The 21583-nt window shown below is 52.4% G+C and overlaps 2 protein-coding genes across 2 annotated transcripts; one reads left to right on the forward strand and one right to left on the reverse strand.

Annotated features, from left to right (window-relative positions):
- The first annotated feature begins 801 nt into the window (after positions 1-801).
- Positions 802-7315, forward strand: EMR1 (egf-like module containing, mucin-like, hormone receptor-like 1). Its single transcript, XM_010568891.1, has 13 exons — positions 802-894; positions 1557-1649; positions 2287-2437; positions 2617-2730; positions 2837-2994; positions 4118-4246; positions 4372-4566; positions 5555-5790; positions 5972-6038; positions 6471-6562; positions 6669-6837; positions 6920-7015; positions 7262-7315. Exons 1-13 carry the CDS (start codon positions 802-804, stop codon positions 7313-7315), a joined length of 1647 nt encoding a protein of 548 aa, XP_010567193.1.
- An 8342-nt stretch (positions 7316-15657) lies between these two features.
- Positions 15658-19270, reverse strand: LOC104832628 (C-type lectin domain family 17, member A-like). The gene is made up of 8 exons (XM_010568892.1): positions 19174-19270; positions 18781-18876; positions 18498-18596; positions 18067-18156; positions 17574-17687; positions 17329-17480; positions 16405-16538; positions 15658-15790 (listed from the first exon to the last, which is right to left on the reverse strand). Exons 1-8 carry the CDS (start codon positions 19268-19270, stop codon positions 15658-15660), a joined length of 915 nt encoding a protein of 304 aa, XP_010567194.1.
- Positions 19271-21583: the final 2313 nt, after the last annotated feature.

Here is a 21583-nt window from a genome sequence, read left to right on the forward strand (position 1 = left end):
GGGGGGGGTTGGGGTGAAAAGGAGGGAAATGGGAAAAGGGAAACTGAGGCAGGGACGGAAGTAGGGCAGGTCTGTAAGAGCTGCAGTGCAAAGCAGCCCCAAATGGCCTGAAATTGCCCCAAAATGGGGCTTCTGAAGCTAGGAGGGGGGTGTCAAGCCCTGAAACGGGGGGTTGAGTCCCTAAATGATAGGTTTGAGCTGAGGGGGGGTGGAGGTTGAGCCCCCAAAAGAAGGGTTTGAGCCCTGATGGGGGAGGGTGGAGCCCCAAAAAGGGGGTTCAGAGCTCTCATATGGGTAGGATGAACCCTAAAAGGAGGGTTTTGACCCAAAAAGGGGAGATTTGACCCACCCAAAAAAGATTTTGAACCCTGATAGGGGTGTGAAGCCCAAAAAGGGTGTGTTTAACCCCAAAAAGGGAGCACTGAGCCCTGATGGGGGAAGAATGAGCCCCAAAAGGGGGGACTGAGCCCCCAAAATGAAGGTTTGACCCCCAAAGGGGGATTTTGAGCACTGATATGGGGTTTGACCCCCAAAAGTGGGGTTTGAGCCCTATGGGGGAGTTGATCCTGGGGGGGGTTCACTCTTCAAGAAGGGGGGGTCCTGATGTCCCCTTGTGTGTCCCCAGTGCTGTGTCACCTCCTGAGCCACCTCCCCCCAACCAAGGGTGACCAGACAGGTGAGTGGGGGGGTTTGGGGGGAGGGTGAAGGGTGGGGGGAATCTGGGAGTCACAGTGGGAGATGAGGGGGGGTCAGGCTCAGACCTGGGTCCTGTCCCCACCCTTGCCCCCCCCCCCCCCCGCCATGTTCCCCACAGCGTCCTGTGGTCCCCACTTCTGCTCCATCAACAGCTGCTGCCTGGGTTATCACAAGGTGGGGGACCAGAAGGAATCCTGGGTTTGTGGGTGCCCCCCCGGCATGGCCCCCACCCCCCAAAACTCTTCCACCATCTCCTGCCAGGGTAAGGGGGCAAACACCCCATTTCTACCACTTCCCCATTTTATCTCCCCTTTTTAACCCTTTACCCCCTTTTTTCCCCCCATTCTGGGGGTGCTGAGCCCCCCCTGAGCCACACAGGCAGGGCAGGATGGGGCACCCCCCCTCCCTGAAAAGCCACAAACTGACCCAAATCCACAGAGTTTGGTCCCAAACCGAAGTCCACCTGTACCATCCCCAGTCTAGAGGAAGCCAGGAAGGCATGCAGGGACAACAAGGTGGGGTTTGGGGGGGGGGGGGTAGGAGGAAAGGGAGGGGAGGATGGATGGACAGACAGACAGATGGATGGAGGAAGGAATGGATGGAGGGGCAGGCAGATGGAGGAACAGACAGAGGGAGGGATGGAGGGACGGATGGATGGACAGATGGATGGTCAAGGGGAGGGAGGGACAGACAGATAAACGGACAGAGGGAGGGAGGGGTGGAGGAATGGAGAGAGGGATATGGATGTTTGGAGGGATGGACGGACAGAAAGAGGGAGGGATGGTGGGCTGGAGGCAGGGAGGGACAGACAGACAGACAGCTGTGGGGTGTGGGTTGATGCTGACACCCCCACACCCCAGACCCTGCCGGAGGCCACCCGCTGCACCCATCTGCAGGCCACCCAGGAGCACCTGAACGCTGCCTGCACCCACACCACGGAGAAGAACCTGCAGGTGACGCGGGGGTGGGCACACGCGTGTGCCCGGGGCTGGGGGTGTCTGTGTGTCCCCATGTGTGTCCATCCACTGCGTGCGTGTGCATCCCCTACATGTGTGCATCCCATGTCAGCCCCTATACGTGTGCACACTCCCATGTACCTACACGTGTGCAACACCATGTCAACCCGTACATATGTGCATCCCGTGTGCAACCCCATGTCCAGCCCCTACACACGTGCATCCTCCGGTGAATCCCCTCAGCGTGTATCCCCTACACGTGTCCATCCCGGTGTCTATCTCCTACATATGTGCATGGCCTATGTCTGTCCTGTACGTGCATCCCCTACATGTGTGCACTTCTATGTTCACCCTTGGCATGTGTCCATGCCTTGCGTGCATCCCCTACGTGTGTCCATCACATGTGCACCCCTACTCGTGTGTATCTCTGTGTGTACACTCTGCACACATGTCCCTCCCCTACACATATGCATCCCCTACATGTGTGCATGTCCCATGTCTGTCCCCTACACGTGTCTATCCCCGTGTGCATCCTCCATCACCCCCATGCATCCTTCCCCCGCATCTCCCTCCCCTGTGTGCATCCCTGCACACCCCTGACACACGCGTGTGCCCTCCCTTGTCCCCTCCCCAGGCCGTGCAAGAGCAGATAAAGAGAGTCACACATCACTACTCCACCGCCCTAGCCATGGACCTGCTGCTGCAGAGCACCGAAGCCGTGGTGCTGCAGATGGCCCTCAAAGGCCTTGGCTCCAGCACCCAAAAATTCAATGTCTCCACCGTGGGTACGCCAGCACCCATGGGTGCCCCCCAAAAGCACTGCAATGCCCCCAAAAGCATTGCAACACCCCAAGAACCAGCTTGGTGGCATCACCGCATCCCTTCCCCAGAGCTCTGCAAGACCACAAGTGGCACCCAAGGCAAGCAAAAGACCCTAAAAAAGCCTTTTTTCACCCCAAATCAGAGGCCACGGTGGAGGTGGTGCGTGACAACTGCCCCCAGACCACGCTGGTGCTGGCAGTGGGTGAAGAGAACCTGACCATCAGCTGCCATGAGGTGGTGAGCCATACCCAGGCAGGTACGGCTACTACGCTGCTGCAAGAAACAAAAAGCTCAAACATGACCCCCCCCCCCCCCCAATTTGGTATTTTGGGGGTGTTTTTTTGACCCAGTTCTCTGGGCAGGCAAGCACGTGGTGGCCTTCATCGTCTACAAGGAGTTGCTGAGCAGCGTCACGGAACTGCACCAGGGAAAGCTCAACTCCCATGTAGTCAGCGGCACCGTGGGGAAAACTGGTGTCACCTTCAATACCACCTTCAACATCACCCTGCAGCACCGCACGGTGGGTGCTGGGGGGCTGCCCTGGGGTTTCGGGGGGGGGGGGGTCTGCTGAGGGGTACGCGGGGTCGGGATTTGCACGAGGAAGGACAACAGGGTTTGTTGCATCAAGTGCGTTGGTCCAAATTATGGTGGGGCTGGCAACGGGGCATCGTGATGGTGCAAATTTGGAGCGTGGTGATGGTGAATTTGGGGGTGAATCCCCATCCCGGGGCAAATTTGGGGTCAGTGCATCCCTGTTCTGGTGCAAATTGGGCTCCTGTGCAAATCTGGGGTTGGTGCATCCCTGTTCCGGTGCAAATTTGGATTTGGTGCATCCCTGTCTTGGTACAAATCTGGATGCAGTGTAAATCCAGACTTGGTGCATCCCCATCCTGATGCAAATTTGGATTTGGTGCATCCCCATCCCTGTGCAAATCTGGATCCTGTGCAAATTCAGGTCCATATATCCCTGCCCTGATGCAAACTTGGATTTGGCGCATCCCAACCCTGATGCCAATTTGCATTTAGTGCATCCCTGTCCCACTGCAAGATTCAGCTCGTCCTCATGATGGTGCAAATTTGGATCCAGTGCAAACTGGGATTCAGTGCAATCCCATCTCAGTGCAAATTTGGATCTGATGCATCTCTGTCCTGGTACACATTTGGATCACGTGCAAATTTGGGGTTGGTGCATCCCTGTCTTAGTGTAAATTTGGTTTGCATCTCCATCCTCATGAAAATCCATATCCTGTGCAAATCCAGGGTCGGTGCATCCCCAACCTGGTGCAAATCCGGATCCCATGTAAATTTGTGGTCACTGCATCCCCATCACAGTGCAAATTTGGGTTTGGTGCATCTCCATCCTGGTGCAAATTTGGACCCTGTGAAAATCTGGGTTTGGTGCATCCTTATCGAGGTGCAAATCCAGATCCTGTGCAAATCTGGGGTCGGTGCATCTTCATCCCGGTGCAAATCTGGATCCTGTGCAATTTCGGGGTCAGCGCATCCCCATCCTGTTCCACATCCAAACCGATGGTGGGAAGGGGTGGTGCAGCCCCTCCCTGGGGCTGCAGGACATGTCTTGAGCAGGCCATGCTCAGCAGGCGCTCCAGGTGGGTGATGAGCCATGCTGCATGTCCTGGCAGCTGATGGGCACCAAAGGCCACTGGACGCCCTCAGGCTGCACCCGTGTCGGGGGTGACAACCTCCACTCCATCTGCGCCTGCAACCACTTCTCTGCCTTCGCCATCCTCATGGCCATCCACCCCATCACGGTAAGATCCCATTTGCACCCTTAAAATACCCATTTTTGAGGTGTTTTCTTCCTTCCCAAATGGCTGTGTGCGGCCACGTGCCGGATGGGACTTGCGCGATGTCGTGAGCGTGACGTCGCCCACAGGACAACTTCGCGCTGACGGTGGTGACCTACGTGGGGATGTCGGTGTCACTGGTCTGCCTCTTCCTCACCATCGTCACCTTCCTCCTGTGCCACTCACTCTGGAGTGTCAGCGTCACCCTCCACCTGCAGCTCAGCATCTGCCTCTTTGCTGCCAACCTCCTCTTCCTCGTGGCCGTGCCCCAGACTGCCAATAGGGTATGGGTTCCTTGGGGTCTCCTCGAGCATCTTGGGGCCTTCAGGGGCTCCTCAGGGGCTCCTTGAGCATCTTGGGGCCTTCAGCAGCTCCTTGAGACTCCTTGGGGTCTCTACATGCTCCTCAGGGTCTCCTTAAGCCTGCTTGGGGTCTCCACATGCTCCTCAAGGTCTCCTTGAGCATCTGGGGGCATCAGGGGCTCCTCAGCATCTTATTTTGCTCCTCTGGGTCTCCATGAGGTCTTTGGAGCTTCCTCAAGCTCCCCAGGACCTCCTCAAGGTCTTTGGGGAGCTTGTGGGGAAAAGAAGCCAGGGTCATGGCTCTTGGCTGTAGCCTCTGCCCTAATAGCTCCAGCAGACCTTCTGCCGGGAGTCTCATCTCATGCTGGGTGGGTGAAAGCACCCCAATTATGGGATAACTGAGTCTGGAAGGTTTGGTTCAACCCCAACTCAAAGCAGGTCCAATTAGTTGAGGTTCTTCAAGGTTCTTGGTCCCCTTCTTGCTCCAGGTGGGTGTCAGCACCCGAATTATGGGATAAATGAGGTTGAATGGGATGTTTGGAGGTCTCCAGACCAATCTCCATTCAAAGTAGGTCCAACTAGTTGAGGTTCCTCAGAGTTGTTGGGTCTCATCTCTCTCCAGGTGAGTGAAAGCACCTGAATTACAGGATAACCAAGGTTGAACAGGATGTTTGGAGGTCTCCAGACCAACCCCAACTCAAAGCAGGTCCACCCAGTTGGTGTTCCTCAAGGCTCTTGGGTCCCTTTTTCCTCTGGGTGGGTGGAGCCAACTGAACTACAGGATAGCTCAGCTTGCAAGAGACATTTGAATGTCTCTTGTCTGCCCCCAGCATCTCCACCTCCTTGAGGTTCCTTGAGGCCATGTTGGGGTGTGTGGAATATCTCCAAGTGCCGGAGATGTCACCACCTCCCTGGACCACACTGTGGTCACACTGGGGAGCCCAGCATGGCCTCCATTTCCCCCATCCAGCTGGCGTGCAGCATCATGGCAGGCTTTCTCCACTACCTCTTCCTTGCCTGCTTTGCCTGGATGTTCCTGGAGGGTTTGCATCTCTTCCTCACTGTCAGGAACCTGCGTGTCCTCAACTACACCAGTGCCAGTCGCTTCAGGAAAAGATACATCTACCCCGTGGGCTACGGCGTGCCGGCCATCGTGGTGGCCGTCTCTGCCGCCGTCCATCCTGATGGCTATGGCACCAAGCACTAGTGAGTCCCACCAGCACCAAGGCTCGGGTCAACCAAGTGGGGTGGGATCATAGATGGAGAACATCAGGCGTTTTGCCTAAATCACCCAAAAAAAAGATGCCATGGCATCCAGCTCGTGGGTACTTTCATGCCACCAAAATCAGGGTTTTGGGCTATTCTTCCCGTTTTCTCCCTTTTTTAGCTGCTGGCTGAGCACGGAGGGAGGCTTCCTCTGGAGTTTCCTTGGCCCTGTCTGTGTCATCATCCTGGTGGGTGTCTTGCTGCTGAAAGGAGGCGGAGGGGGGAAAAACTGGGAGAAAAAAAGAGCAAATTTAGACTTACCTTTAAGAACAGTATTAAGCAAACCTCCTATGGGCTGGGTGCACTTGGCAGAGTTTGCACCGCAGTGTGTTAATGATGGTTTTTTGCACCATTGGCCCCTTTTCCACCCCAAATCTACAATCGTGGCCATGGCTCTTCCCCTATAGACCCCAAATTGAGGAATTTCAAAGATTTGCATAAAAAGAACAAATGCATGTGTTTGTTTAAGGACGGTATTAAGCAAACATCCCACGGGCTGGGTGTGCTCGGTGAAGGTCATGCCACGGTGCACGGTTTTGCACCATTGACCCTTTTCCACCCCAAATTTACACCCCATGGGCCCTGTCTTGCAAAATGATGGTTTTCTGCTTTCTGCACAGGTTAATTTGCTATTTTTTCTCACCACCCTCTGGACACTGCGGGACAAACTCTCCTCCCTCAATGCTGATGTCACAGCTCTAAAAAATACCCGGTGGGTTTTTGTGTTGGTGGGAAGCGTGTCGGGTTTTGGGGGGAGGATGAAGAGCATCTGGGATGGATTTTGGGTGGAAAAAAGAGCAAAATGAGTGTTCCGTCAGGCTGATGACGTTCAAGGCGCTGGCGCACATCTGTATCCTGGGCTGCACGTGGGGTCTGGGCTTCCTGCAGGCACAGGGTGACAATATAGCGGTGGCCTTCATCTTCACCATCGTCAACAGCCTGCAGGGAGCCTTCATCTTCCTTGTGCACTGCGTCCTCAACCGGCAGGTACCATGGGGGGGGACCCAGGTGTGGGATCCATCAGAGGGGACAGGGACACTCAGGACACAACTGTGGGTCCCGTCCACAGGTGACGGAGCAGTACCAGCGCTGGTTTAGGGCGCTGGGGCGAAGAGCACACCCCCAGGAGATGCCCACCACGGAGATACATGTCACCTATGTCATGGTAAGGGCACCCAATCACCCGGGTCCCTGGAGGGTGCTGAGTGGCCACCTGGGTCCCTGTGGGGTGCTGGGTGGGCACCCAAACATCTGGGTCTTCTGCTTGCCACCAAAAGGAGGTGGGGGCCAGGGGTTGCACAGGGGAGGCTGCCTGGACCCCAAGGTCCTTGGGGGTCTGGCAAGAAACCAACAGAACCTCTGCCCCATTTTGTCCTCGTTTCACCCCAGCATGGCCCCTTTTTGTCCCCAGGAAGGGGAAAGGCCGCAGAGCCACAGCACCGAGGGCTGCACGTGGGAGAAGTGACAGCGGGTGCCCCCCAGGATCAACCCATTTCCAGCTATTTTCCAGCACATCTGACCCACTTCCAGCATATTTCCTGCAGATCCAACCCATTTTCCGAGTTTTCCTGCTGATTTTACCCATTTCCAGCATTTTTTTCCTGCAAAACAACCCGTTTTTAGCATTTTCCTCACAGTTCTGACCCGTTTTCAGCATTTTCCTGCAGAACAACTCATTTACAGTATTTTTCCCACATATCTGACCCATTTTCCAGCATTTTCCCCAAGAAATGACCCATTTCCAGCATTTTCTTCTGGAATCAATCTGTATTCAGCTGCTTCCTCCTCCAGGATCAACCCATTTCCTGCATTTTCCTGTGGAATGACCATTTTCCAGCATTTTTCCTGCAGATTTGACCCACCTCCAGCATTTTCTCCAAAGAAACAACCAATTTCCAGTATTTCCTCTCACGACTGAGCCATTTCCAGCATTTTTTCACAGCATAACCCCCTTCCAGAGTTGTTCCACTGGTTGGTTTTAACCCAGTTGCAGCATTTACTCTAAGAAACGACCAATTACCATCATTTTTCTGTGGGACGTCCTGTTTCCAGCATTTTTCCTGCAGATTTGACCCACTTCCAGCATTTTCTCCAAGGATCACCTAACTTTCAGCGTTCCTCTCCCGACACTTGACCCCTTTCCAGCATTTTTCCACAGAACGATGCATTTTCACCATTTTCCCAGCAGTTTTGCCCCATTTTTCCAGCTGCTTCCCTTCACGCTTGCCCCAGTTCTGACCTTTTCCTGCAGAATGACCCATTCCCAGTGTGTTTTCCCATGGGATTGCTCCGGTTTCGGCCTTTTCCAGCTGCCTTCACCCTGCAGCTCCAGTGGCTACTTTTGGGCTGAAAAAAGCTGATTAAAGGCATGTGGCTCGTCCCTAAGGAGTCAAGCTGGATGCGGCCGGTGGGCAGAACGCATGGGTCCACTTGGGGGTCTGGGAAGGGGGGGCCCAGATCCCTGGGTCTGCTCCAAGGAGTGGCCATGGGTGCCCCCCCAAACCCTGAGGCCTAGAGACAAGAGTGGGTGGGGTCTTGAGCCAGTCAAGCCCCGCCTCACTTCCCCCCGAGGCCAATTAGCTTCTGGCTAGCTCTTGATTGACAGGGGCTGGCAGTCAAGGGTGCTGAGGGTGTCTTTCCTGCCCCCCAAGAGCCAGAGAGGTGCCTGATTGGTGGGAGGTGGGAGTTGGGCAGTGCCAGGAGGTGGGAGCAGGAGGGGCCTATCGTGCGGTTGGGTGGGCTGAATGGCGGTGGTGCCAGCCAATGGGCAGCGCTTGGCCTGTGAGGTGGTGCTAAGGGGAAAAGCCGCCCCCCTGCCAGTGCACAGAGAAGGTGGTGGTTGGCTGTGAGCTGAGATGGGCAGCAGGGGTCAGCCAATGGGGCGTCGAGAAAGGCATATAAGGCTCCTGAGGAGAGCTGAGGGGAGATGGCAGCTTTGGGGGCCCCTGGGAACTGCCCCCCTACACTTCCAGTGCCCCCCCAGTGCTGGGACTGGGCTGTCTCCCTGCCCCACTGCCCCCCCAGTGCTGGGACTGGGCTGTGTCCCTGCCCCAGTACTCCCAGTACCCCCCCAGTGATGAGACTGGGCTGTGTCCCTGCCCCAGTTCCCTCCCAGTACCCCTCCAGTGCTGGGACTGGGCTGTCTCCCTGCCCCAGTGCTCCCAGTACCTCCTAGCCCAGTGCTTCCTGTGTTTCCAGTACCCTCCTTGGCCCCTGAGCTCCCAGTGCCTTCCCAGTAACCCCCAGGCCATGCTTCCACTGCCCTCCCAGCACCCCTCAGCCCCAGTGCTCCCAGTAACCCCCAGTCTCCATCACCAGAGCCTACAGCTCCAATGATCCCCCACATCAGCAGGGATCACCCCCCTCCCAGCCCATTTCCTTGCTAGAAATGGGTAGTTTGGTTAAATTAAGAAATTTTTATTGAGGACATAAGTGTCTCTTCGTGCATGTTCTGCCACCAATTGATTTTTTGTGTGTTGAAAAACAGCCCAAACTAGCCTAAAACCAGTTTCATTTTTCTGCCCTGGGTCCTTTTTTTATTGATTTTACAGCAAATTTCTTAAGCCCGGCTCAAGTTTCCTAATTTGGGGGGGGGGGGGGAGCTCCCATGGTTAATTTTCAACCTAGAGAGGGAATTTCATTACCCGTAACGAATCATTGCGTTTCCACTGATCGATAATGCATAAATTCCCCCAAAACATTGATTTTTGTAGCTTATTACCCTTTAAAAAACAAGAGTTAATGTCACACCACCATTTTAACGGGATTCCTTTGATTCCAGAAATTTTCAGGCACCAGGATGAGTCTGGTGGGGCTGTTTAATTTATTTGGGGCAAAAAAAGACCAAACGGCACGTGTTGTGTTTCTTGGGGGAGGGGGGGGAATTTTACTGGGTGGTGGTGTGCTGAATTAAGAAATGTATAAATGAGCAGAACTGGGATTTGGAGGGGGTTTTTTGGCTGTGGGGCACAGACAGGGGCTGGCATTTGGGGGAGAGAAGGATAAATATGGAAAAAATATTTGGAAAATGGGAAAAAGACGAAGATTTTACTGAAATTGTCTTTTCTGAGAGTTAAGCAGAAACCACGACATGGCAGCATTGCTGGGGGGGGAAAGAAGAAATTCAGCGGCACTGAGGAATGGGACTGGTTCTGCACTGTTGAGTGGATTTTTAACCTTTTTTACAGTGATTATTTTTAACTGAAAAATCCCCTTTTTTCATAGGTTGTGGGTCAGGCTTGCAAGGTTGGGGTTCACAGGGATTCTACTGATTTTTAGGGGTTTGCACATCATTAATAGGCAATTAATAGGCTCCCCCCCAGGAGCCGCATAAATTCATCCAGCTCCTGCATGGGAAGTTTGAAATGTACTTTTTTTTTTTATGGGCGCACTGAAAATTGTCTGGAAATGGGAAAAAATAATGCTGGTCAGCAGTTCCAGGACTTTTCGCAAATCCAGTGGTTGGTGTGGGAGCATTTGTCATCGTTCCAGATGCCGCCGGGTCCGATGCTGCCGCAGTCCTTCTGGTCCTTGTCTTTGTTCTCCGACCATGTGTTCCAGTAGCTGGAGAAAGAAGGAGAAAAAGGAAAACAGAAAATAAGAAAAAAAAAAAAAAAACCAAGCCCCACAGCAGTGGAGCTCTCTCAGGAAGAGGCAAAATTTGTATTTCGAGGGAAGGAAACAACTAAAAAACTCCTTTTTTTTTTTTTTTTTTTAAACCACCAGCAAGAAAACGCTCTGATAATACCATTTTTCCAACATAAACCCTTTGACTTATGTAAAACTACCAAAACCCTATGTTTCGGTGGGTCAACTTCACCTTTTTCCATTTATTTTCTAATTATTTTCCATTTTGGGGGAATCTCTGGAGGGAGTTTTTACCTAATACTTGTATGTTCGCCATTAGTCCAGACCCAGGTGCCTTCCTCCAACTGATCCGTCACTCCCAGCCAGTACGTGCTGCTGCTGTTAATATTGTCCTTCAGGAACTTCTAAAAAAGCAGAATTAGTTAAAACAGCCCCAGAACAATAATTCCAGGGAAGACAGAGAATCTCGAGGCTTTTGGCAATTAAGGTAAGGTCATCGCTGCGATACCTGAGCAGTATTTTTTGGTAAATATTGAACAATTTGGGTGTATTGAAGCAAAAAGTGCATACACAGCACTCCGGAAAGGAGATGTTGACATTTTTGCTCTGTTTTTAGCACTTTTTCCTAAAACGGGAAGTCATAGTTGACTGAACTCAGCTTGGCCATCAGCGCTTCTCTCCGCCTCCAAATAACTCTGAGCCTGATGGCCAATCTTGGTGAATTTGAGCCAAAAAAAAAGAAGAGTTTAGAGTTCCTGTGTTTGCTGGAGTAGAAATTCTCCAAGAAAAGGGGTATTTTAGGCACTGTGTAAGCCAAGAAACTGGTTATTTTTCACTTGCCAGCAGCTGACTGACCTGCTCCTGCTCCGAGTTGATGATGACCAGGTGAGCGCCTTGGTCGGCGCAGATCTCCTTTGCGTCCAGCCAACTCATCGTCTCTGTCGAGAAGGAGTAGCAGCTTTTCTCAAAGATCTTCCAGCCGGCCGAGCACTTCTTGTTGTCCAGGACAGATCTGCAGATCAGCGCTGGAGGGACAAGAAACACCCCCAAATGCAGGTGAAAATCAGTTTTTCTCTGCTGGGGAAACCTCCACGGCTTCCCTGGTAGGGTGATATCTCAAAATTGGCATAAATCACCCAAATTTTCCATCCCTAAGACCACTGTGGTCTTTCTGGGTTAAAACCAGGAGGTTTCTCTCCTGGTGCACAACGAGAGACCATCAAGACGGTGATTGCGGCTTTACCTGTGATATCCTGCAATTCCTCGTAGTATTTGTGCATCCCGGTCCGCATCCGCGTCTGTTCCCGTTGCGTCTCCGACAGCTCCTGCCGCACTGGGGAGGGCAGCAGGGTGAGCGACCACCGCCAGCCCCGTCCCCTTGTCTTTTTCCTGCTTCCCCAGTTCAGTTTACCCAAATCTTGAGCTTTCTCCCCCAGGATTTATTACTTTTCCACATGGAGAAATCTCAATCAGGGCTGTAAAAGCTCTTACATCACCAGCTGCCAGCTTTGCTGCGTGGTTTTTTTCTATTTGGGTGACATTTTGCTGCAATATCACCCATAATATGATTTAATTAATCACTCATTTGGCAGCGGTTAAGGATTTGGCCAATTATATTTGACTTTTGCAGAATTTTCTGTAGGATTTACATCCTTCCCTTCCCATAACCTTTAACAGAGATAACGGGGTGGATTTTCTCCACAGTAAGATCCTAATCAGGATAAATCCTGTGATATCCCAAGGGCTGATTTGCTCCTGCTTGCACCCTTTTGGGACTAATTCATTCAGGATTGGGGCATGAGCTCAGTCGGTGTCCAATCCACACCGTTACCCCGGTGTAATTCCCGGTAGAAATCAGAAACAAGGCAAAGTCGGTGTTGCTTCACTAAGAGATGGAGCAGAACCAGGAGCCGCTCGAAAAGACAATTCAGTTTTTCCTTATTTTATACCAAAAGGCAAAACTGGTGCCAGGAAAGAGCCAAACACCAAAAAATCAGTGTCTCCCAATCACCATTAAACTTCACCACAGGGATGTGAGTCCGAGGACCTACCGTTGGCTTGATTCTCCGAGTAGTTTGACCTCAAGAGCTTTAATTCCGCCATGATTTCCATCTCTGAAATGAAAATGAAAGAAAAAACGTGGATGGATCATACCGAGGAATCTCAAGTGGCACCTAAATTTGCCCAATTTATGGCTTTTTTGGGACAAGTGGGGAATTCCAGAGCAGATTCTAAATTTGCCCAATTTATGGCTTTTTGGGGCTGAGTGGGGAATTCCGGAGCGCATTTACTCTGGATTTACACCCTGTAGCAAACAGGGAGTGCTGCTGGTGCAGGCAGAAGGAGGCTGCAGCCAGATATAGCGCGCTGGGGGCAATTTGGGGATAAAACCCTAGAATTCACATACCAAGGTAGAATTAAAACCAAATTGTGACGACAGACAGGCTTTAGCCAGTTTCCATGTGGATGGACACTTAAAGCATCACGGGCACAAGCCACATGTTATTTTTAACAGTGAAAATGCTTTTTTTGGGGTGTTTTAACCAAACCAGCTGCTTCCCGGCCCAGTGGGGACCCTTCTGGGGACACTTACGCTTCACCATGGCCAGTGCAAAAAGCAGCACCCACGCGGCAAAGCTCAGCGCTACCAGGACGTAGAGGATGGCCACCGATGTCACCCTGCGGCTCTGTCCCCTGCCACCTCTGGGGTCCGAGTGACCTGTGGAGAGCAGCATGGGAGAAATCGGGGAGGAATCCCGGTTTCCCATGTCTGGATCTGGCTGAGGCCTCCGATGTGGGTTAGCAGCATCGGTCAAGAGCTACTCACCTTTTTGGGAAGGATTTGGAGATGCCGGTTTCCCCGCAAGGATGTAAACCCCTATTGGGAGGAAGGCAGGAGTCACTGGGTGATGTTTTGGGGGCATTTTATGGCCAAATCCTGCTCTGCGGAATTCCTCAAGCACACAGGCGATGTGGGGAGAGGAGGTGGGTGCTACCTGTCCCTCCTTTGCTCCTCTGGCTCTGCAGGTCTTCATCAGTCACCGGTGTCCTGTGGCCACGATCCATCTCCGACAGGGACACGTCGTCATAATCGTCCTCGAAGCTGTCTGGGGATGCTATGCAAAAAGAAAAATGGATGAAAATTGGGATTTTAGGCCAACTGGGAATCCTGTCCCTTAATGATCAGCTGGATTCTTTGGAAAGCATAAAAAAAGGCAATTCACCTTTCCCCTTTGGTAAATCTGCAGCACCTCTGGCAAGATTTTTACATCCTTTTCTCAATCTATATTGATTTTATCATTTTTATATATAACATTGCTCCACTCTTTCAGAGCCGAGTTCTCCCCTCGGCTGCAAACCCAAGCAATTCTGGTGAAGTCTGAAGCTCTCCATGGTGGGAGGGGATGAATTTGAGCCTGCAAAGGTGCAAACACTGGCTCCAAGAGTGAGGATAGAGAGATAAATTTCCTCTCAATCCCCCAGCGTGGACTTTCAGGATATTTTGGGGGCTATTTGATCTCATTTGACAGAAGGAACCAAATCTGGAGAGAAATGCTGCGTTATAGCGAGACGTTTGACCAACCGAGCTGAAAATAAAGCCCACTTTGGCCTCGGGGAGGCACCTTGGGGAGTTCTGCTTTCCATCCATGCTACAAAAAAGCCTGACAAGGTGAAAAAATGATGATTTACCTGGTCTGAAGTCACCCACGGGTGTCATTTTCCCAGCAACGGAGTAAATTCCTGCCAAAAAAAGAAAAGGAAAGTAAAAGAGCATTGAGGATAAGGGGAGGATCTTCAAAACCACCACTAGTGCTTCTTCAACCCTGTTGCCACCAGCAAGGAAGTTGCCGATGACTTTTTTTAAGGCCTGGCGTGGAGTTTGCACCTGAAATTGGGGCCAAACCTGGAGATTTAGAGGCTCTCGAGCGCAGAGTGGGACCCACATGACTCTGAGCGCCCCAAAGGCTCCGTACAACAGCAGTGCCCCGCCGGCATATTTGGACACCGCCGCGCTGTGCCGAGACACCCACCAGCCCCGAAAACACACACCAAGGACACACTGAGGACACGGAGAGCAGGGGGGTCTCCCCAATTTTACCTGCTTGTCTCACCAACCGCTTGGCGGGTGCCAGTGGGGGACCCAACCAGTTGCCATAGGTCTCCTGCCGGGCCATGCTTTGCCGAGGAGAGTAGCCGCGCAGGCGTCTGGTGGAGAGCTAAACCCCTCGGCACGCGTGCCGGCACACCCCTCACCACCTCCGGCACCCCATTTTGGCCAGTGGTTAGGCCCTGAGCTTTCGGTTCCTTCTCCGCAACGGGGCGGTGGTGACATGCAAATGAGCGGCGAAAGGAGGGCAAGACTGCGCTCTTCCCCGTGCAAAAAATACATCTTTTCGGTGGACCGTGGGATTTGGTGACTTTGGGGATGACGGATTTGTTTCGGGGGGAGGAACGGTGACGCCATAAGACCTCTGCCACCAATGAGAATTTGAAGGCAGCTCCCACATCGGTTTGCGGGTTTTTTGTAGGGATTATAAATAAAACTGCCACAGTGGCACTTACAAGTGTTAAACACCGCACCAGTGAAATCCCAAATCTTCTAGCGGAGCTGCTGCCCGCACCAGGAGGGGAATCCGGCGGCAAGGCCTTTCGGCAAAACAGGCGTCGCGCTTCAGCACCCGCGAGTTGGAGATTTGCATACGCGCTCTGAAAACATGCTTGCGCCTCATCTTCACTGGTCTCTCTTCCCTTTTTGGTTTTCTTTTTTACCTAAACCCTGGGAAAAAAGGTGCGCACCAACCCTCCTCGGCGCCACGTCGGCTCGATTGACATGAGTTTTGGTTCGAATCGCAATTGAAGCACTTTATTTATGAGGTGGTTTTTCCTGATTAACAAGGCAAGCGATACGTTGAGCCTCAGCATAATAGGTAAACGGCTCAAAAAATGTTAACAAATACCCCAAAAATCTCTAAACCCACCCCCTCACCTCCCCCCAAAAGTGACCCTCTCAAACCGTTTAACCCTTCCGTCACAGCGCTGTGCCCACCTCAGGCAGTGCACCTCACTTTTGGGAAGTGGAGGTACCCATTTTTGGATACCTTTTTCCCCCCAGAGTCTCGTGTTTTCACCCTGTGCTTGGTTTTGCCAGGTTTTTACTGTTTTTTTCTCCCATTTTTTAAGCCCCGGCAAGGTAAGCAGGCGGCCCGGGGAGGGGAGCCACTAGCAGCTGCGCTCACAGACCCAAGTCTCGGCGTTGGAACAGGTAGCGTCGTTCCAGTGGCCACTGGAATAGATGGTGGCACAGTCCTCGCCCTGGTGGCCCACATTGTTGGGTTCCCCGCTGTTCCAGAACCTGCGGGGAGCAGGGGGGCACACTGGTTTGGGTGGAAAGCTCTCCGTTTGGGAATTTGTTGGGTTTTTGGGGGGGGGGGTTAAGTAGGGGGGAGTCAGGTGGAGAGCACACCAGCCCCACAACATTTTTTGAGGAGGGCAACAGGCTCCCAGAAAAACCACCTCCCCCCGTTTAACGTAGCAATGCAATTTCAGTGATTTTCCCCTTTTCACCCTATTTAATGTAGGAAAATGGCTCCACTTTGATCGCAGTGTTTTTCCCAAAATCCCAAGAATGAGGAGATCTGTTCAAAATAACCCCTTTGACTCAGTGCAGGGTCTCAGTCCATTCCTGAGGAGGGGGAACCAAGCAGGTGCAGGGGCTCCTTGCATGTTCCCACCTGGGTTTTCAGCCCCAAAACCAAAGTGAATTTGGGGGGAGGGAGGGGGAAGCCAAAATCTTGCCTGCAGCAGGGTGGCTCCTCTTACCTTTCCCCCCACCCGGCATTTTCAGGTACTGTGGCAGCATGAAACTTATTTCCGTGCTTTTCAAGCACTAAACCAGAGTCTGGTGCCTTTTTTTCAGTAAAAAAGGGGCTGAGGGAGAACAAAGTTGATTTGGGGGGGCCAATTTACCCTCCGATGAGGCTAAAAACGTACGAGAGAGAGAGGATGCGGCCGTCCACCCACTGCCAGTTGCCTTCTGTGTGCATGTCGGTCAGACCCAGCCAAAACACCCGATTGTCCATGATGTGATTTGCCAGAAATTTCTGCAAACGGGGAGGGGGGGAAAATGAAGCATCATGAGCGGAAGCGGAAGGCGACAGCAAAGGGATTCAGTGGCACCGAGGCCAGCGCCGGGAGTCAGTGACATCAGGGAGCCCGTCCCTTGAAGGGAACAACCATAACGTGCCACAAGTGTGATGAAAAATGCAACATTTCCAATTGCAAATGGAAAAAAGTGCTGAAATTTCTAATACCTGGAGAAAGAAGATTTTTTTCAGACCCAATGTGCTTTTTAAAAGCCAGGCTGGTGAAAGGACCGCTCTGAATGGGAGGCAGAGATCGTCTAAATTGGGGTAGAAATGCTAATTTGTGCAGGGTTTGGGTTATATTTCTGTAATTCAGTCTATAACTTCTGTCATTTCTAAATAATTTCTGTAATTTCTAAATAATTTCTGTAATTTCTATATGATCACAAGAAGGGATCACCATGGAGCCATGGCGTATCCACCCCAAACTCAGGTGAGCACCTCTCGTACCCTGGGAGGCCTCTGGAATCACACAAGAACCTAGCAGGGCAGCCACTTCCCCCCAGCTTTTCCCAAAAAATCCTTAAATCACCCCCGCCATTTTAGGGACAGATTCATGCAATTTGGCCAAATCCCTTCAGAACCAAGTGGGAACCTTGAACAGTTACATTTTCCCCCCTACGCAGGTAGTCTTGAGTCACCTGTGCTTAACCTCCAGCTTTCTGTTTGGGGAATTGGAGTCTAATATTCTTCTAAACTCATAAAATCTGGGGATTTTTTTCACTTTTTACAGGATTTCTCAGCTTACATTTTCCTGCTCAGTGTTGACGATGGCCAGATGGCTACTGAAGTTGGCGCAGAATTCTTTAGCGGCCAGCCAAGGTTTGGTGGTGGAAGAGAAGAAATAGCAGGTTTTGTCAAACTGCTGCCAGCCAGCGGGGCACCTCGTGCAGATAATTTCTGAGGGAAAATGGGGGGAAAAAAAGAAAACGCAGAATGCATAGGCAAGCACAGGGGGACGCCCACAGGCTCAGCCCGACTGCTGCCCCTCACCTGAGAGGTTGCGCATCTCCTCCAGCGCCACGTCAAGGAGCGCCGACACGCGGCTCTGCTCCTGCTTCACCTCTGCCAGCTGCCGCAGCACTGGCTCCAGCCCGTCCCTTTCCTCTGCCAGGGAGAGAATAAGTTAGCTGCCGCAAAGATCTAAAAAACCCATTTTTGTCTCCTTTCCCCTTTTCCTTTCCATCCTAACTTACACCATAGCTTTAGCTGTGTGTTTTCCTGGTGCGAGTTACCGTTCTCTCAAATTCAGGCAGTAAAACCTTAAAGCCCTTTTGTTAAATGATCTTTTTATTATCAACAGGCTGAGAAAGGCTTTTTTTCCTTTAATGTACACTTAATGTTATCTCAAATTCATTAAGATTGGCTTTGTGCACTCCTGGTGCACATTTTAGGAATCTTTGGAGCATCTACCCAATACCATGTGTTTTGGGAATTGAGGAGAAGGACGGAATTTAACAGTTTTCCATCAAAATCAGGCTCTCACCCAGGACACGGAGGCGATCTGACAGCTCCTTCCCGCACTCCTCTTTGCACTGTGTCATCTTCCACCGCACGTTCTCCACTTCTTGTGACACTGGAAGGAGGAAAAACTCTGCTTTTGGCCCCATCTCACCACTGCCTGCACCCAGTATTCGGGATTCTGCCCAAATTTCCCCAAAACCACCTTTTCCTTGGCGTACCATTCAGAAGTCGGCCGTGAATTGCCTTGAGCTCACCAGAGAGCTGTTTATCTAAGAGGAAAATAAGAGGAGAAAGCTCAAAACAAGCCCTGACCATCTCTGTCCTGATGGAAGGCAGCTTCGGTTCATTTTTTTTGCTGGAAAAAGCACCCTGGGAAGCGCCAGGGGGAAAATCCATGCAGGTATCAAGGATGCAGTGGGTGCCAGGGAGCCATTGTGGGGCGTGATGTCATACCGAGGGCGCGCTGGACCTCCGAGAGGTTGTGCCACGCCGTTGTGTGGCTGTTCTCGCTCCGTATCCGGGCTTGTTCCAACACCTCCCACACCGCGGATACTGGAGAGGAGAAGAGGAGAGCACTTGCCTTCACTCTAGATCCAGCCCTGGAGAGTTCACAGGCTGGAAAAGAGCCTTCAATCCTAACTTGGAGGCACGTTTTGCTCCATCTGCTGGTGTTTTCCCCCAAATTGTGCCCGCCCCATGCTTGGCGATCAGAGCAAGGGGCACACGGCGGACTCACCTCTCTGGAGGTTCACGATGGTGAGAGCCATGAAGAGCACGAAGGTGAGGGCCAGAAGCATGTACAGCAGCACAACAGCTCTCTCGGGAGACAAGGCTAGGATGGACAGCATTGCCGGGGGTGAAATGGGTTGAGGCAGCCCCAAATAACTTGCCCCCCAACGGGTATTTTCTTAAAGAAGAGCACAAAGAGGAAAGATCCCCGCAAAACAACCTCTTGAGTGGCCCCACCCCCTGTTCTCCATGCTCAAAACTCTTTTTCCTAGATTGCGACCTGACGGAGGAACCAGGTGTCGAAATTTGGCTATAACTTCAGAAAAAGGCTGGTTTGAAGAGCTGAAACCCTCCAGTTTCATGTCTCTGGATCCTCAAAGCCACTCCCTTGCCCCAATACCTCCTTTAGGTTTCCTCTGCTCTTCCTTCTCCAACTCCGTCCCCTCGGCAAAATCCCATTTCTCGTAGGTGCCGACGGCATCTTCGCCTTGTGACATCTCTGATCCTTTTTCTTTTGATATCACCCCAATTTATGTGGAGGGGAACACACGTCATCTCATCCTGAGGGGAAGGAAATGCTTGCGTTTCATAATTCTGATTCCTAGAAAAAAAAATCTGCGCACTCAGGAGCTTTGGAGCGGCCGATACGCTTGGGCAGCCCCTCGCCACGTGTTGCAGCCCATTTCCCTGTTGATTTTCAGAAGAATTCATTAAAAAACACACTCTGCTCTTCTCAAATGAGGCTGGCACCTGCCTGAGGAGGCAGTGTTTGGAGGCTTCATGCCTAAACGGTGACCGGTGTTCTCAAAGGTGAGCACCTAAATTTAACTTTTTTTCTTTGGTTTGGTGGGAATTCTTTAGCATTTTGTTCAGCATTTTTGTGATTTCTTGTGTTTTTAATGCAAGAAACTTAGCGTTCTGAAAATCCTCATTTTTTTGAGTACCGTTTCCTTCATTCCTTCTCCAGAAGATTCTTTTCATTGCCTGAATGCCCTCAGGGCTTCGAGCTAGGCGTCCGCTGGGCTGGCTACCACAGTAAACGAAAGTTAGAACTTATTAATAACTTCACCATTGACCGATTTCAGCTGAGTTTCACAGAGGCACCCTGGGAAAAGCAAACACAGCCAAAAGTTGAACGTCCCTCACTCTGGTTCCCCTGCTCTTGGGGCAAGCAGCTTCCTCCTTTTGTCCAATTTCCCTTTTTTTGATCCTGAATTTAGGGGAAGTCGAGGCCAAACTTCTCCCTGGGGTGGCCGCTCATGCCCTTGGGCCTCCGGCACTTTCCAAGAGGCAATGGAGTTGGGTTTGGGTTGCAATGCTGTGAATTTGGCCCACACGCTCTCACGGTGGTTCCCCTCTCTGCTGACAGCATGCAGTTTGTCCTGGTGCTTTTTAAGCGGAAAGAATTGAAAACTGAGATAAAAGTCAAGAGAGGACGAAAACCACCAGCTCCCACCCCTCAACCTCCCCCATCCTTACCTCTTTAACCTTTTTTAGGTTATTTTAACTTTTTATTTTTTAAATACTGAAGCCAGAGTGGTTGAAAATCCCTTTAAGCTCCTAAAAAACCCACTTCTCAGCACTGTTAAAAATATCCCCAATGGCACCTCAGCACCCCCAGGCCCTGGGGACACCCCCAGTGTCCCACACCCCCATCCCTGGGCTCTTTAAGTGTCCCCGTATCCCTGTCCCTGGGAATACCCCGTGCACCAGCACTCCTGTCCTTAGGGACATCCCCAATGCTCCCCAAACCCCTGTCCCTGGGGAACTGGGGACTCTAGTGTCCCTGCATCCCTGGGATCACTGGGGACCCCTAGTGCCCCAAGCCCTGAATCCCTGAGAAACGTGGGACCCCTATTACCCCCATTATCTGGGGAACTGGGGTCCCTATTCTCCCCATCCCTGGAGATCCCAGGAGCTCCCAGTGTCCCCATCCCTGGACCTCTGTGGGACAGGGGATGCTCGTCACCCTGACACCATTGTCAGCGGGGAACTGGGGACCCCCACGGTCCTCATACCCAGGTCCCTGTGGGAATGAGGTACCCCCCCCATCACCCCCATGTTTGGGTAACCAGGGTTGCCTGACACCTTCGTCCCTGGGGAACTGGGGACCACCATCCCGGGTCCCCCTACCCGGGCACCGTCCCTGAGGTACCGAGCGTTGACTCCACTCTGCACCCCTTACCACGGAGCTGCGATCAGCTACTCGACGCCCCGTAGGTGGAGGCGTTTGCCTATCATCCTCGTTAGCCAATAAGAGCCGCAACTCTCCCCAGGAAGGCGGGTTCAGCCACCTGTGCTGGAGGGGTGAATGCCGCTTAGTCTCCGCGCCCCTATAGGCTGCCTCACCTTCTCCTGCGCCAGCGATTGGTAGATTTTCCTGTCAATCAAATCCAACCACTTCAGCTAACAGGCGGGGCTTGTTGTCCTCTTCTGTCAGCCAGGTGCCACTCCAAGAGAGATGTGGCGGACGATTGGCCGCTCTACCTATCTATCATCACCACCTGCGCCTGCCATTCGCCTCTCAGCAAGGCGGTGTCCACCCCCTCTCGGAGGGGAAGCATCTCCTTGAATCTCATTGGAAGGGCATCCTGCCCATCAACCACCGGCGATCCAGCCCATTGGTTCACCGCACAGCAGGCGCGGTTTGTAGCCGGGTCCCCCGCGGCGGCTCATTCCCGGGCGGACCTCGGCGATTGGCGGTGGCGCCACAGGGAGGCGGGCGAAGGCGCGGAGGCGGCGCGTTGATTGGCTGAGGGGCGGGGCCCCCTGTCAGTCAGTGTCAGTCAGGGCGGCGGCGGCGGCGGCGG

The sequence above is a fragment of the Haliaeetus leucocephalus genome, unplaced genomic scaffold, assembly GCF_000737465.1.
Source record: "Haliaeetus leucocephalus isolate CR32 unplaced genomic scaffold, Haliaeetus_leucocephalus-4.0 Scaffold261, whole genome shotgun sequence".
NCBI classification, from domain to species: Eukaryota; Metazoa; Chordata; class Aves; order Accipitriformes; family Accipitridae; genus Haliaeetus; species Haliaeetus leucocephalus.